The sequence below is a fragment of the Juglans regia genome, chromosome 3, assembly GCF_001411555.2.
Source record: "Juglans regia cultivar Chandler chromosome 3, Walnut 2.0, whole genome shotgun sequence".
Lineage (NCBI taxonomy): Eukaryota > Viridiplantae > Streptophyta > Magnoliopsida > Fagales > Juglandaceae > Juglans > Juglans regia.
Window position 1 is genome coordinate 915,555 of NC_049903.1, and position 14,336 is coordinate 929,890.

At 36.5% G+C, this 14,336-nt stretch overlaps 1 protein-coding gene across 1 annotated transcript; it reads right to left on the reverse strand.

The window, feature by feature from the left end:
• Window positions 1–1,483: 1,483 nt before the first annotated feature.
• LOC108985010 lies at window positions 1,484–6,598 on the reverse strand. The gene is made up of 3 exons (XM_018957133.2): window positions 5,279–6,598; window positions 4,534–4,720; window positions 1,484–2,393 (listed from the first exon to the last, which is right to left on the reverse strand). The coding sequence occupies exons 1-3, from the start codon at window positions 6,161–6,163 to the stop codon at window positions 1,852–1,854; spliced, it is 1,614 nt and encodes a 537-aa protein (XP_018812678.1). The 5' UTR covers window positions 6,164–6,598; the 3' UTR covers window positions 1,484–1,851.
• Between the last annotated feature and the right edge of the window lie 7,738 nt (window positions 6,599–14,336).

The window sequence follows — 14,336 nt, forward strand, 5'->3', positions numbered from 1 at the left end:
TACTATTTTGGTCACGTTGTCAACGAAAATTTCTCTCTTTCCAATCCGATAGACAGGTCATTTCCATTTACTGGGCTGTGATGGACATAAACAGAACCCCCTTTTTTTTTTTGTTTTTAATTTAATTAAGCCCCATTTTGTACGTGCTGAGCTGAACTTGTGATTTGCAACTGCAAGTAGGTCCGGATTGAAACGGACACTACTTGCATTTGCTCCACCAAACACATTTAAGAAAAATTTTAGAAACGATAATCTCAAGTTTTATTTGATACGACCTCATGTTAGTTAATTTAATTCAAATTTTTAATTTTATATTTCTCGACCCGAAAATATATATTGTAAGAACATCTATTTAATTCGACTGTTGTCTTTTGAAGACTTGACACTGCGTGAACAATAAAGTAATGCATAAATTAAAGGACCAATATCAAAGGCATATAGGTTTCTTTTTCTTTTCCGACCTTTTTTTGGTTGGCTGAGAACTTTGTGAGCACCAGCATCAATTAATCTGTCGTGTGAAAAAGAAAACACCATTTTCACTGAAAAAACAATGATTTTTTTTTTCATTCAAAATGAGAGACTAAGGGAGACTGAATATTGGATTTTGAATAAAATTAAAAAAGATGCAAATTAATCTAAAAAAAGTCACTACTTTTATTATTTAATTAAGAAGGTTGATCATGTAGAAGAGGTTTAATTTATAGGTTTTAGTCAAAGAAAAACTATACTTTGCATCTCATTTGACAAATCTGATTATCAAATGCGGGGCTCTAAAAACAATCCTTAATTAAAGTCAGAAGTTTGGAGAGAGTGACTTCGTGAAAAATCGTAACCGGCCGGCATAGAAGCCATTTTTCGACAGTACCATATATGCACGATATGGCAGTATAGCTGGCATCGGGTCAACAATTTTAAGCTTTAACTTTAGATGGATGGTCCCATCGATCACCAACTAACTAGTCTGCAAAAACTTGTTTTTTCTCGTCTCGTCCCCCCTAATAGATTAGTCAGCAAAGAAGCAAAACCTCGATAATAATGCCTTTTTAGGTGTCGGTCATGAAGAAAATGACAATGCATGGTTAAGCAATATAATTAAGGAACTTCGATTGGGCTGTTGGCAACTGAAAAAGCAATGAAGAAGAAATCCGGCCTACATGATCAACCTCCTTAAAAGAAAACAAATAGCGAAAGCCTTACTGGAGAAGGTCCTCCACTATTTCCCTCCATGTTTTTTTTCCCTCCTTGTGGATTTACCTGAACATTGTTGGAGCAGATCAAGCATGCTGCTCTGCCGCACTTTAAATTCAATTCCTTGGCCTAACTTGAATGCCACTCGCTCAGAGGATGTTTATTTGGTTAAGACTTTTTTTCTGGTTCAATCAGCATACAATTTAGAACAATCTTGTCTTTTAAGTCCAAAACTGATAGAATTAAAAATCAAGCATGACATAGTATAATGGATGTTCTACTTATGCCCGGGACGATGAGCAATTTTAGTAATCAATTGCTAAGCATGTTGCTGGAAAAAAGTAGTAAGCTCCCTACAAACAGAGATTCATAGACACCCATGAGCACAGAAAGACCTCCAAGATAGGGAAAAAAAAAAACTCGATAATTACACGTCATGTTTCATTAAGCAAGGATAAATACACCATTCCCCACTACTTACATGCTCCATATACATAGTGCCTGTTACCATCTAACTCGCATCTTTCTTGCCTTCTTCGGTCTTTTCCTATTTAGCCTATTCCATCCTAGTGCAAGTCAGACTATGCTCCAATGGAAAACTAAATAAAAAATCAAAGAAGAAAGCTGTACCAAAATTCAATTTGAATGGAACCACAGCTCCCATCAATTTCCATTGAGAGAAACTAGTTCCTCAGACAATTCCTGAACCAATAATCCAAAGATAGCTAGCTCAATCTCTAGTGCTGTCTCTCCTGCCTGCTGCTGATTTCTGTTCCACCCTTCAAGCTCTTTTCTGAGATCTTGCTCTACCATCATGTCAATGGTGTTGGATTCCACCTCTTTCCATGATTCCAACCTCTTACAAACCCTATTCACCGCCTCTTCTCTATTATCAAAGGCATCCTGTTCCCTTCTATCCTCGATGATGAGATCTGAAACCAATCTCTTCATGTCCTCTGGGATTCGCCGCAAACTCTGCAAGTGGGATTTGCAGAGGACTTCCATAAAAAACCTATCAACATTCTCTTCTCTGCATGATGCTTCCAGATCATCTTCAATTTCATCTTCTTCCTCTAGGTCATCATCATTATGCTCATAGTCATCATCCTCTTCTTGTTCTAACATTCTTTTCTCAAGCTCAATTGGATCTAATCCAGCCAATTTCTCAAATCTACGAAGCTTGTGCAATAGCTGCTGCTTTGCTCCTGCAAATATCCAACAGGCAACCAAAAGGCAAATCATAATAAATCACTTGCTTTTTGATTCATAAACTTTGGCACTAGTTCTGTGATGAATTTGCATTAAACTGCTACTTTAAATCTACAAGTTGATTTAGTTCAATACAGGTAACGGCCAAGCTACTATACCGTAGCCATATCAAGCCTATACCATTCTCCATTCCATCACAAACAGGGAAGAAAAGGTTTATCTAGATTTCTTTCACAAATTATACATGAATTGATTCAAAGAGTAAGAGAATAGATCGCATGACATAGATATATATACCCACTAAATCACTTTGGACAAGACTACTGAACAATGGACAACTCATAAACATGAAACTAAAAAAAAAATACAGAAACCAGGACTTTTCTTTTGTGATAAGTACATCAGTTTGAACAAGGAGAGAAATACAATTGCTCAAGCATTCTCCTGAAGAAACAGGAGGAAAATACGGAGTATTTGCACTTCTGTTCTTGAAATCCAAAGTACTTGCACTTTATAAGCAATAGACTAAGTTTATATGATTTGTTAAAAAGGATGTAGTAAATTCAACAAGAACATTGTAAATTTAGTGAATCTCAATTCAGTACTAGTTTGCAGCATAGTCCAAAATTTAAATTCAACTTACTGTGCTTGGGTTTCACACTACAATTGACTGACTCTATCTGTACTATAATTTTTCATTTTAAGTTGTAACTGACAATCAGGACAAATCAAGTAAAAGAGAGGTTCAGTTCCAACAAACTACAAGAGAATTAAGACAGTTGCCATTCTCATAACTAAAGTCATGCCACCGATAAGTAACATTGACAGCGAAAACAATATTGAAGGGACCTATGATGACAATCTAACGGTAAATATAGAGTCACAAAAGAAGTTAAAAGCATGAAAAAGAACAACTAATTCTTGGGTTTTGAGCCTCAATTTTCCTATCAGAACGAACTTAACGAGCACAAGCTTTCACACCACAGACTGATCGATGTACAAAGGCTTAAACAAGTATGTCTATAAGACTGTTGAAGGAAAATAAATAGCACTTGGGAGATATCAAGAATAAGGCAAAGTCGGTTCCTAAAGGTATATATGATACCCCATATGATATGAATAAGGGTAGGTGGTGTATGGGATCCCACATTGCTTGGGAATGAGAAGTTCTTGCTCTTTATAAGATTTCAATGGGGCTCCAATTGTATCATTGACTAGTCCTTTTGGAGTATAGGCCATGTGGTTTGGGCCTTCCATTGGAGCGTTACAAATGGTATCAGAGACTATCCCAACCAGAAATATGGGACTTGAGCCGTGCCACTTATAATGGATAGGCTCGACGAGGACGTTGGGAATTTAAGGGGAGTAGATTGTGATACCCCATATGATATGGATAAGGGTAGGTAGTGTATGGAATCCCACATTGCTTGGGAATGAGAAGTTCTTACTCTTTATAAAGTTCCAATGGGACTCCAATTATATTATTGACCAGTCCTTTTGGAGTATAGGCCATGTGGTTTGGGCCTTCCATTGGAGCATTACAGTATATGAGAAACATCTGCGATCCCTTTCGGGTATTACTGTATTTTTTGTGCCAAATTGCTACAACACATCAGTATGGCAATGACCTCATTTAATAAATGCTTTCAAGAAAGTTTTGGCAACCATTAAATGCTTGAACCATGAACAAACAAGAGGTACCAAATTGCATGCACTAAAGTTCAAATGAATTTGGTTCACAATTGCACGGTCCAATCCAATTAATTGAAAAGACTCCTACAATTAATACAAACCTCCTACCATCAAAGATGGGTCACATATGATGCTAAAACTTTGGCAGTATCCATTTTGTCGATCAAATTAAATCACATTAACGAGCCTACGAGAGTTGTCACATACCCAATGACCAAAACACAAGTGCCTGTTCAACCTACAATCTTTCAATGGATCCCACCTAGATACTATGACTCATCCAACCATGACCATCAAATCTTACTGTACCAGACAATAAGTTTGTCATCAAGCAAAAGCAACTAGTACAATTTTAATACAAGTTCATTGATAATGACCACACAACTAACAAAGAATGGAACAAAAGTTCAATAATTTAGTACGAATTTATAACTTGTTACATACTTTGTACAATGGCATAGCTGCATTCGTGATCAAAACTGCCCTCCTCGTGCTCGTGCTCGTGCTCGTCGTCATGTCTATCGTCATCGTCCTCGAATGGAGGGTCCAATACAGACACTGGACTGCACTGCTCCTTCTCTTCCACTTCTTGGAATTTTTCGAGAGCCCCCGCTTCAGAAATCTCTTTTTCCTATTAGAATTCATAACTACGTTAATTAAGACAAACAATTTTCACAATTGAGCCAAACTTTTTTTGCTGAAGTTGTCATCTGAATTTCGTTGGTAAATTTAGATCAAGACCCGGATCATAATTGTTGGTTGTTGACTTCTATCCCAAGCTTTAGCAAATAAAGCAAAAAACAATATTCAAGAAAAAGGGATGTCGGAGTTTATTACTGGTAACAAAAACAAAAAGGGATTTGTCATTTTCGGGAAAATAATTAGCTAATATAGAGAGGTTCGCACGTCGAAGACTGGAGTTAAAAGCTTAAATGACATATATAGCCCTTAAAATGGCCTAGTCATTGACAGTTATGATTTCCGAGTAACATTTTTACTGTACTATTGTCATTGATGGCAACATTACGGCCAACTTCGAAGGAAGTGGACAATGTTGCCGACAATTCACAAACCGAGTCAATTGGTAAAGTCCAACGCGCACAATATTTTTGTAGGGTAAATTGGGTAATTTCCACCGTAAAATAAAGTAAGAGGTAAAAGAAATCGCGTTAAAAAAGAAAAGACAAACCTCTCTTTTGGGACGACTAGGGGATTCCGCAGGTGACGTGAACTCCGGGGTCCGACGACCGAGCGATGGACTTCTTTGGAGCACGAAACGGAAAGGGCTTTCGCAAAATTGTTTGTCGCAGCAAGAGAAATCTGCATCTTCTCTCCGTTTGGTTAACAATTCAATTACTTCAGAGTCTACGGATTGGCTACTACTTGAGAAATCGAGGTCCAAAGACCTTTCCTCGTTACTTTCTGACCAAATCGCGCTACTAGGCCTACCATTACAAGAACAAGAATAGGTTGTCTCACAGGCACTTTTATCGGAAGCACTTTTGTCCTCCAAGGCCACAGTTTTTTTGTGCATTCTTTTCAGGCTTTCGGAAGTTCGACAAACTGATGAATCCCATTTCAGAATGTCCTTCACTGAGACGTTAATTCTATCGCCTTCAATCTCGCGATTTCGGCCCCAATGGGTCAGTCTCTTTACTATTGACCCAAATAAACCAAATCCATGGTTTTTGTTTTGGGTTTTGGATTTTGAAGCTGATGACTGTTTCTGAATTCTCAGAGAAGCTTCAAGAAGAATAGCTGCGGTTTTGGCAGGAATGTGGAGGAAAATGGCATTTGGGCTTCTACAAGGGCTCTTGGCCGGAGATGAAAAATCGAAGAGTGGAGATTTCCTGAGGTCCGGGGAGTCGTGGAAGGAGAGAAAGCAAGCGTTTTTGCAAAAGCTTCCAGGAAAGCTTGGCGTTTTGGAGATGGATTTTCGTTTCTTGACAGCTTGTAACTGGGTCTTGGGTGAAGGCCCTTTGAGCCGGCAGCGTCTGTCAGCAATGTAGTTCTTGAGAAGGAATGGCTCTTGGTCTTCTTCCAGTAGCTCGTGTAAGTGCTTTTGAGCCATCATTTAGAGTCTGAAAGAACGCGGGTATTGGCAAAAAAAAAGAAAATGTATTTGAAACCTGATTACAGAAGAAAGCTTGCAACTTTCGGCAACATAAAATAGTTGAAGAGATTTCAACTGAAGTGGAAGTTCCGAAGGGGAGGACCAAGGCTGGGGGGGGAGCTTGGTAACAAATATACCCCAGAGAGAGAGAGAGAGAGAGAGAGAGAGGATACGGAGACTTCCCGATTCAAATCTGATAGGTATACAACTTCGAGGCAAGGCAGTGTGGTAAACAAATTATTATAAAATAATAGCTACAAACATGGACAAAAGGTTAAAACTTGGCAGCAAATTGTAGATGAACCCAAGTACATGTAAAGAGATACAGAAGAAATATACTACACTAGAAATCTACAATATAGTATTACAGTTTTGTGGTCTGTCGGGCTCATGTAAATTGACTGACAAAACTGTTCCATATATATATATATATATATAAATTGTGTGTGTGGGCGCGCCTTGATCTTCCTTAATTTCATTTCTTATTTTATGTATTATGATTCTGATTATCTAGTTGTTACTGCAAAATAGGAGAAGATTTTGCGAGAACAGCGCGCTGCATGGCCGAACCAAGTACTGGACTACGTGAGACTTCCGCGTTGCCTATAGACCACTTCTTTCCCGAGATTTGTTCTTTTTAATTGCATTGCATCGGGTAAGTTAAAATGCAAAAAACAGCGTTAAGAGTCTACGTACAGTTTTAAAATAAAGATTGTTCATATAATTTTATATAGTTATGTTTAAAAAAAATTAAAATTATAATAATATATTTTTTATTTTATCAGCATTCATTAATGAAATTATTCAGGCAATCTCCCGCTTAAAATTATAAATAAAATTTCTCTTATGTCTTGTGATTGTTGACAAACTTTCGCTGGTTTAGGCCAATTGCTAGCCTTTTATACCAGAACTATCATTATCATATAGGTGCTAATAGAATACTCCTTGCAGTAAATCGGTCCTCTCTCTCTCCCTCCCTCCAAAATATTATTCCCACTAACAGTTGACTAATTTAGAAATAAGTTCTTATATATATAATCTTTAGATATAATCGGTATGCAGTTATTCATGTCACATCAAATTTAAAATAAATTCTTCCTCTCTCATCAGTTCGATCTCTCTCATCAAGTATCTCCATATCAGTCACGTTTATACATCATTGATACGAAATGCCTGCAACAAGCGTTTTTTTTTTTTAAATTCGAGTGCTACCTTTATACCCCTACTAATCACCAATTTTACGTCAATTGTAAGTACATAACATCAGAGAATATCCGGAAAGAATGGTGTTTCTTTTGGGTTGAAAGTCAAGCGTTAACTTACCCTTAACAATTTATTTTCGTTTTTTTTTAAATAGATATATATATCATTTGATAAAATGGCTTATTTTGTACACATGGCATAATCTTGTATTTATTTTATTTTTTAATGGCGGGGCTGGACAAATGAAATAAATTACGAGATTCTGAAGAAATTGTGAAAACATTGTTTAATTAACGCGAATGAAAAGACAGCTGTAAGTAAGAAAGATGGGGAAGAAGTGGGATTGGGGGAGCAGACTCGGCGGCACTAGAGCCAAAACGGGGGAAAGCTAACGAGAAAAGACACAATTACCGCGCGTGCCGTCTGAGTCACCTACACAGTCCGAAGAACCGGATCTTGACCCTATCTTTGACAGTTCTCGAAAGAGCACTCCCTCTGGCTCTGTTCGCTCGTCTCGTCTCACCCGTTCATCTTGATTACCTCTGCCTTGCAAATCAAACGTGCGTACGCCATGCGTGTGAGAGCGTCCTGCCCTGCCAGTCGTACCCCCCCACCTTTTACCTGTCTCGTCTATTTCCACTATATCACCTTTAATTTAAATTTCAAAAACAAAAACAAAAAAAATTACATTTTTTAATTTTACCCATTTTGTAATTTGTTGTCTACAGGCCTCGAAAAAGGCCAAAGCGTGACCCACTTGATTTAACAGTTTCGGGGATACTTTTACTATACTTTTTTAAAATGAATGACAACCAGCAAAGTGCTTTTCCACGTCTCGTTTTACATAAAACTGTGGCATAATCCTTCAACCTCACAACCATGGCATCTGCTTGGTTTATAATTAGAGTTTATAATTAATTTTTAAATCCAAAAAAATAAATAAAAGTCTAACATAAATCCGAACACAAAAGATGCATGGGAAAGTCTAGTCCTACTTGTATTCTTTGCTCACTTATCATTGTTAGCAGAAATTGAAAGAAAAAAAGGTGTTTAAACTTGGCATTATTAGCAGCTAACATGAGACATCAACCAACTCGGAATATCTGATCTAAATGTTCAGCTTTCCAAATATTAAATATCTTGTGGAATGAAGGTGGAGCATGGCAGCAAGATGATCTTCTTGCCTCTTTTCCACTAAAAAAAGCAGCTAAAAAAAAAAAACAATTATCAATACCAAGTGGTAACGTGAAACTACATGCTTTCTTAATTCTATTATGAGTTATAACTTTTGATTGAACGTGGAGGTTTGGTTTTCGTGAAAGAACATCTGCATACGGCTAACTCGACTTGAAATAGCTAGGAACTCACACTTGAGTACTTATATATATAACATGGGTGACAACGAGAAATACAAAAAGCACAGAACCAGTTTGAACCAGTTACCGGGTGAGACGAGACGAGCGAACAGAGCCAGTTTGAACCAGTTACCGGGAGAAGGCAATAAAAAACCCACATATCAACGAATACATGTATATATATATGTAGTTCGTCCTTTGCGTTACTGCAGTTCTACAAATCTTCACGTTTTTTGTCTTTCCGTTGCTATATTTTAAGTCTTACAGTTCCATATGTCGGGTAGAGCCGTACGTACATGCTCGAGTTTAATAATGCAGGCCGCATGCTGCATAATTACAGCAACGATAACTTATTATAATATCCCATTCTCCAAAATATTGGCTAGCTAGGCGTTTGCATGTTCTTTGCCTTCAGTACCTTTCCCTTTTTTATGTGTGATTTTTCTTAAAGAAAAATAAATAAATAAATAAATTTGAAAGTTACATGTATGGAGGAGAATCTTCGGCCAAGTGGACTTGCTTTGTTGTCTAAATATCATTTGATCTTTACTAATCAATCCTTCCACCGCTACGAGCACGCTTAAGTGGGATAAGACTTTTTCCAATCGAATTATTTAAAAAGAACTTTCTTTACTTTGTGGCCAATCAAGCCGTCCCAACCAGCTTATACAACGTTGGAAAGTTATGAATAATAATTAAGTACTCCTGAGAAAATTTGTAGTTGAATCCCTAATTCCAATGCTGAAAGCTCTTACCACCCTATACAGCACTTCCGCCTTCCAACTGGCAGCTTTATAGCCAAGATCTTATCCAATTCCTGTAGTTAGAAGAGACGCTGGCTTAAGTTGAAGGAATCTTCTTGAAGTGCTGCTGCTAATGATCATTCGCTGTACGTGTCTTCTCCCTTCTTAATTCCTAGTGAAACTATTTATTTTTCCTTCTAGTAATTCAACATTCACTCCTAGATGATCTGATCAACTTATGTAGACGGTAGAGTGATCCTATAATCGTGAGTTTAATCAAAATATATAGTATGTGTATTTAAAAACCAACAAATAAAAAGATAATCGATATTAATGCATGTCGTCATGATGTAATATTCTAAGAAGTTGGTTAATTTAGATAGTTGGGATGTTGTTATATATATATTAATTCTGACCATTGGAAATTGAATACAAAAGTTAAAGGGATTAATTTTCTAATTAGAAAGCCAAAAGATGAGTACTAAATAGTATATAATATATTCCATGGATTGATTATTTATATAGATAAAACTTTTTTCCAATGACGCGGGCCCCGCCCATTATTTGCATGGCTCGAGAGCTGCAATTACAGTGCTACCTATCCCAAGCAGTACTTATAAAAAACGCTGTTAATTCGATGCTATCAAATTCTTCCTTAATTAATTTACAAATGAGCCTCGAATTAAGTTAACCAGCTTGTAATGCTGGTAGGAGATCAGACAAAAATTTACAGATGCAGTACCCTATATATATTAAGCAGAGTTGTTCAATTCTCCACCACTCACGTACGTATCCGACTGCTTAGGAATTTTAATTTTGATTTAATAATTTGCTAAGTAGACCTCTTAACAAAAACAAAATTCTATTGAGTTGATTGGTGAATTAATTAACTGAATAGAAAAGAAGGAAAAGAACTCAGATAATATTGTTTATTTTACGTTTTTTAATTGGTTTTGCATGTAGCCGGTTGTTGGCAGTGGCGAGCGGTGATCCTCCTCCTAATCGTGTGTGTGTGTGTGTGTATGTGTATATATATATATATATATTTATATATATAAAAGATGTATACTAGCTAGTTTGATGTGTTTGATATATATGGTACGTACCCATGCAAGCTGTTTGAACTCTCAAGTTATGCTGCATAATTAGTTAATGCTCGATCATATAATATTTTGGATCAATTCATTAAAAAAAGGGCCCAATATTGTACCACCATGTGCGAGGAAGCGTGCATAATACTTTATTAATTTGTAATATTTATTTTTTATCTCCATCGATTTAAAATTTGATTTTATTTTGATCATTGTCGACAAAACCTTGACATCATTAATTTACAGGTACTGCTTTTTTATAAAGCACGTTTTATCGTTGGGCTATTAATTTTATGGTATTAAATGCAAATGTTTTGATTGACCATATGAATTTCGAGCATTTCACTCTCCCATACTACTACTACTACTTTCTGGGTCTCCCATCCATGATGCCGATTCCACTGCTTAAGTTTAGGTAAAAAAGCTACTTTGCCCTCTTAATTATACCGTTCTATTTGACTGTTTGATAAATTTTTTTTTTTTTTTTTACTTAATAATTAAGAAAATTATTTTAAATATATTGAAATATTTTTTTATTTTTTAAAATATTAAAATATATTAAAAATGTGAAAAAAAATAAAGATAAATGAATTTAAAAAAAAAACTAATTTAAACTTCCTTCTCTGGACGGTAGCCCGACTTTAAATTTAGCCCGTGTGATGAATGGCAGGACAAAACGACCACGCAACCTTTGTACCAGGCAACTTGATTTAGTAAATCTACAGGGCCCTCCACACAATAAGCCGAAAGCCCTAAACTCAGACGACAAAAGATAGATGAGACGGTTTCCTACAAATGCACCGTCATTCGATGCATCCAGATGCAAAAAAAAAAAATCAACCAATCCTTGGCGATTCTAACTTCCATGTGTGCATTGTTGGAAGAACCGAATCCACGTGTCAGAGACGGTCGGATATTTGTCCGCGTACTGTTGTGGGCCCAGCTCTTCCATCGTTGCAAACCGCACATGTGGCTCCGTATGTGACGCGGCAGTACCCCTCTGCATCGGATACCATATATGCTATGATTGCATTATTCTCGAATTCGCATTTTTATCAAGGAAAATGATTTATAATTATATTTTTTTACAATACTTTACAAAAATATTTTATAAAAATAATATTATTATATAATATATTATGCAATGTATTGTTATATATCATTACTCTTTTTATCAAATGTAATGTTTTTGACGTGGCTATAACAGAATCGTAAACACAAGATCATTTCCTTGTAAAGGAATTGCCATCCATCCTCGAGCTTGTCCGTTTGGCTTCTGTGCTTCAGTCTTAATAATGCATGCACTCTTTTTAGTATTACAATAAGTGATCAGCTTATAAATAAGATTTTTCATGATATAATATGCTTAATTATTCATACCATGCATGCAGCATATGATATAGAATTCATTTTTTTAATGACGTCAACAAGTCAAAGTGTGATAGCCCACCTCAAGTTCTCAACTCCACCGCATGCAATGAATTATAAACAGAAGAGTTTTGGCGTTTCTTAATTTCGAATTCCTACTATATATCATACTCTTTTCTCAACGTGGTCTCCTATTTAAAGGCCCACAAAAGTACAAAACCTCCCATTTGGCAGCCTTATTATTCTATTTACATGGGTCACTCTAACAGGAGACATGCAAATTGTGTGTGTGTGTGAGAGAGAGAGAGAGAGGAGAGAGAGAGAGAGAGAGGGGGGATTCTCTTCATCTAGGCATGAGGCACATCAAAGGAATGGATAACGCCGGGGAACCTAACACAAATCAAGCATAAGATATGGAGATGGGTACATAGATTCTGCCTTGAACACATGATATGTGAACATCAATTATATTTATTCTATTCTAAATGCATTTTGTCCAGATACTTTCATTGACCATTCGAGTAATGGGACAAAGTCTTGTCGTTTCATGTTTAAAGAGATCAAATCTGTGAATGTATGTTCCTCCATACTACATCAAACTTCGACAATAAAGGATCAGTCGGCTGCACACCGTCGTACGGGCATCTTCCCGGCCAAAACAATATGTTTTAGCTTCTTACTCAGCATGGTTTTGTAGACAAAAACATGATTAATTAGTGCGATATTATACTCGTCTAATTTAATTTGCTGAAAGTATCTTGGAAGCTTCTTACAAATAATTAATAGAACCGCTAGCTGTATCCGAACCAGACAATAAGCAATACCTTATCCTCTCTCTTACCATTTACCAATCCCTCCGGCTCTGGGTCCTTAATTAGACCCAAGGTCTATGCTAAACTGGATATATATTAATATTGATAGAAAAATGAAGAAACTAGGGAAGCCCAGTTTCTCAATGGGCTTAACTACAGCCGACACAAAGGCGAAGGCACAGAAAATTGAACAATGGGGGATTATGGGCTGGTAGATTCTCATGTGGTGATAAAGAGTATATATTACTATAACAGCCACACGATATTGAAAATTTTAGCATGGGCTTTTGGGCTTTCTTATATACATGAAATTCATTGGACAACGGTCAGGCTCGGGAGCCCAGACTTGCAAGTTGTGTCCATGAAATGAAAGGTATCGAGAGCGTTTAAGCAACAGCGACTACACAATGGCTGAATGGCCTCCCACTTTGGAAACTGCAAATGGATTATGGAATGGTCATCCATTTGTCCTTTTATTTACAATTCTAAACGAAAAATAAAAAGAGAAATGATTTCGTAAAAATAAATTTACAAATTGATATAGCTTGATGTGATAAGTTAGATTGTAAAATTATTTTTATTGTAAAGCAAATTTAACGTATCATATCAAATCACATCAGTCTATAAATTTCTTTATTGCTATACCACTTCGCAAATTAAAAACACCGAAGTTTTTGCTCCTGTTTTTCGCTTCTGAAATCTTGTAAACAGAAGAGGAGAGAACTTGTTCGGTATGTAATCACGTTGGACTATTGAACAAACGGGCTCCCCATAATGGGCTATGTTGATATTCAAATCAGTTCCAATATTCAAAGCATTATATACTGTAATTTAACTCTATTTGACAAGAGCAGAGCGCTGATCAAATATTATAAAATATGCAAAATATCTTCCGTCTTTTTATAATAATAAAAAAAAAAAACATATCCGTGGTAAAACCAGCAGCCTCCATCTTCCAGGCGTGTTGAGAGAGAAATGCCTATAAGTGGTCTGCCGTGGTCAAGAGTCCATGCTAAGCATGCTTTGATTTGATTATCCGAACCCAGTCAAAGCGTGCCAAGTCAGCAATCTTTGACTATTCCAAGGGAACCGCTCCGGGTGTTGTGGTCCAGTTTCCTCTGTATTTAAGAGCAGGAAAATACAGGAACCAAATGGAATAGTCTAGAGACAGAATTATATTCCAAAATTAGAATCATTCCTCTGATAATCTAAAACGGGTTTGTTAGCATAATACGTGTCGTTGGTCATATGGTTTTACACGTCAATCTTTTGAATTTGATTGAGGCTCAAGCTAATATATATATAGATAATAAAACAGCAATTATACAGTTGAGGTTGTGTTTCCCATATGATATGTCCATTTTGTTGTGGGGGGAGAAACGGCATGATTATTAAAACATCAATGCAGAAACTTTGGCTTTATCTCATTCTTATCCAACGGTCGACAATACTTATGATTACAGACAAGGATAAAAGAAAGAGGAACGCTTTTCACTTTATTAGCAGTCGGAGTGGTTAATACAGTTGGCCTAATCTGTCCTTTTAAAATTATTAAAGAAAGG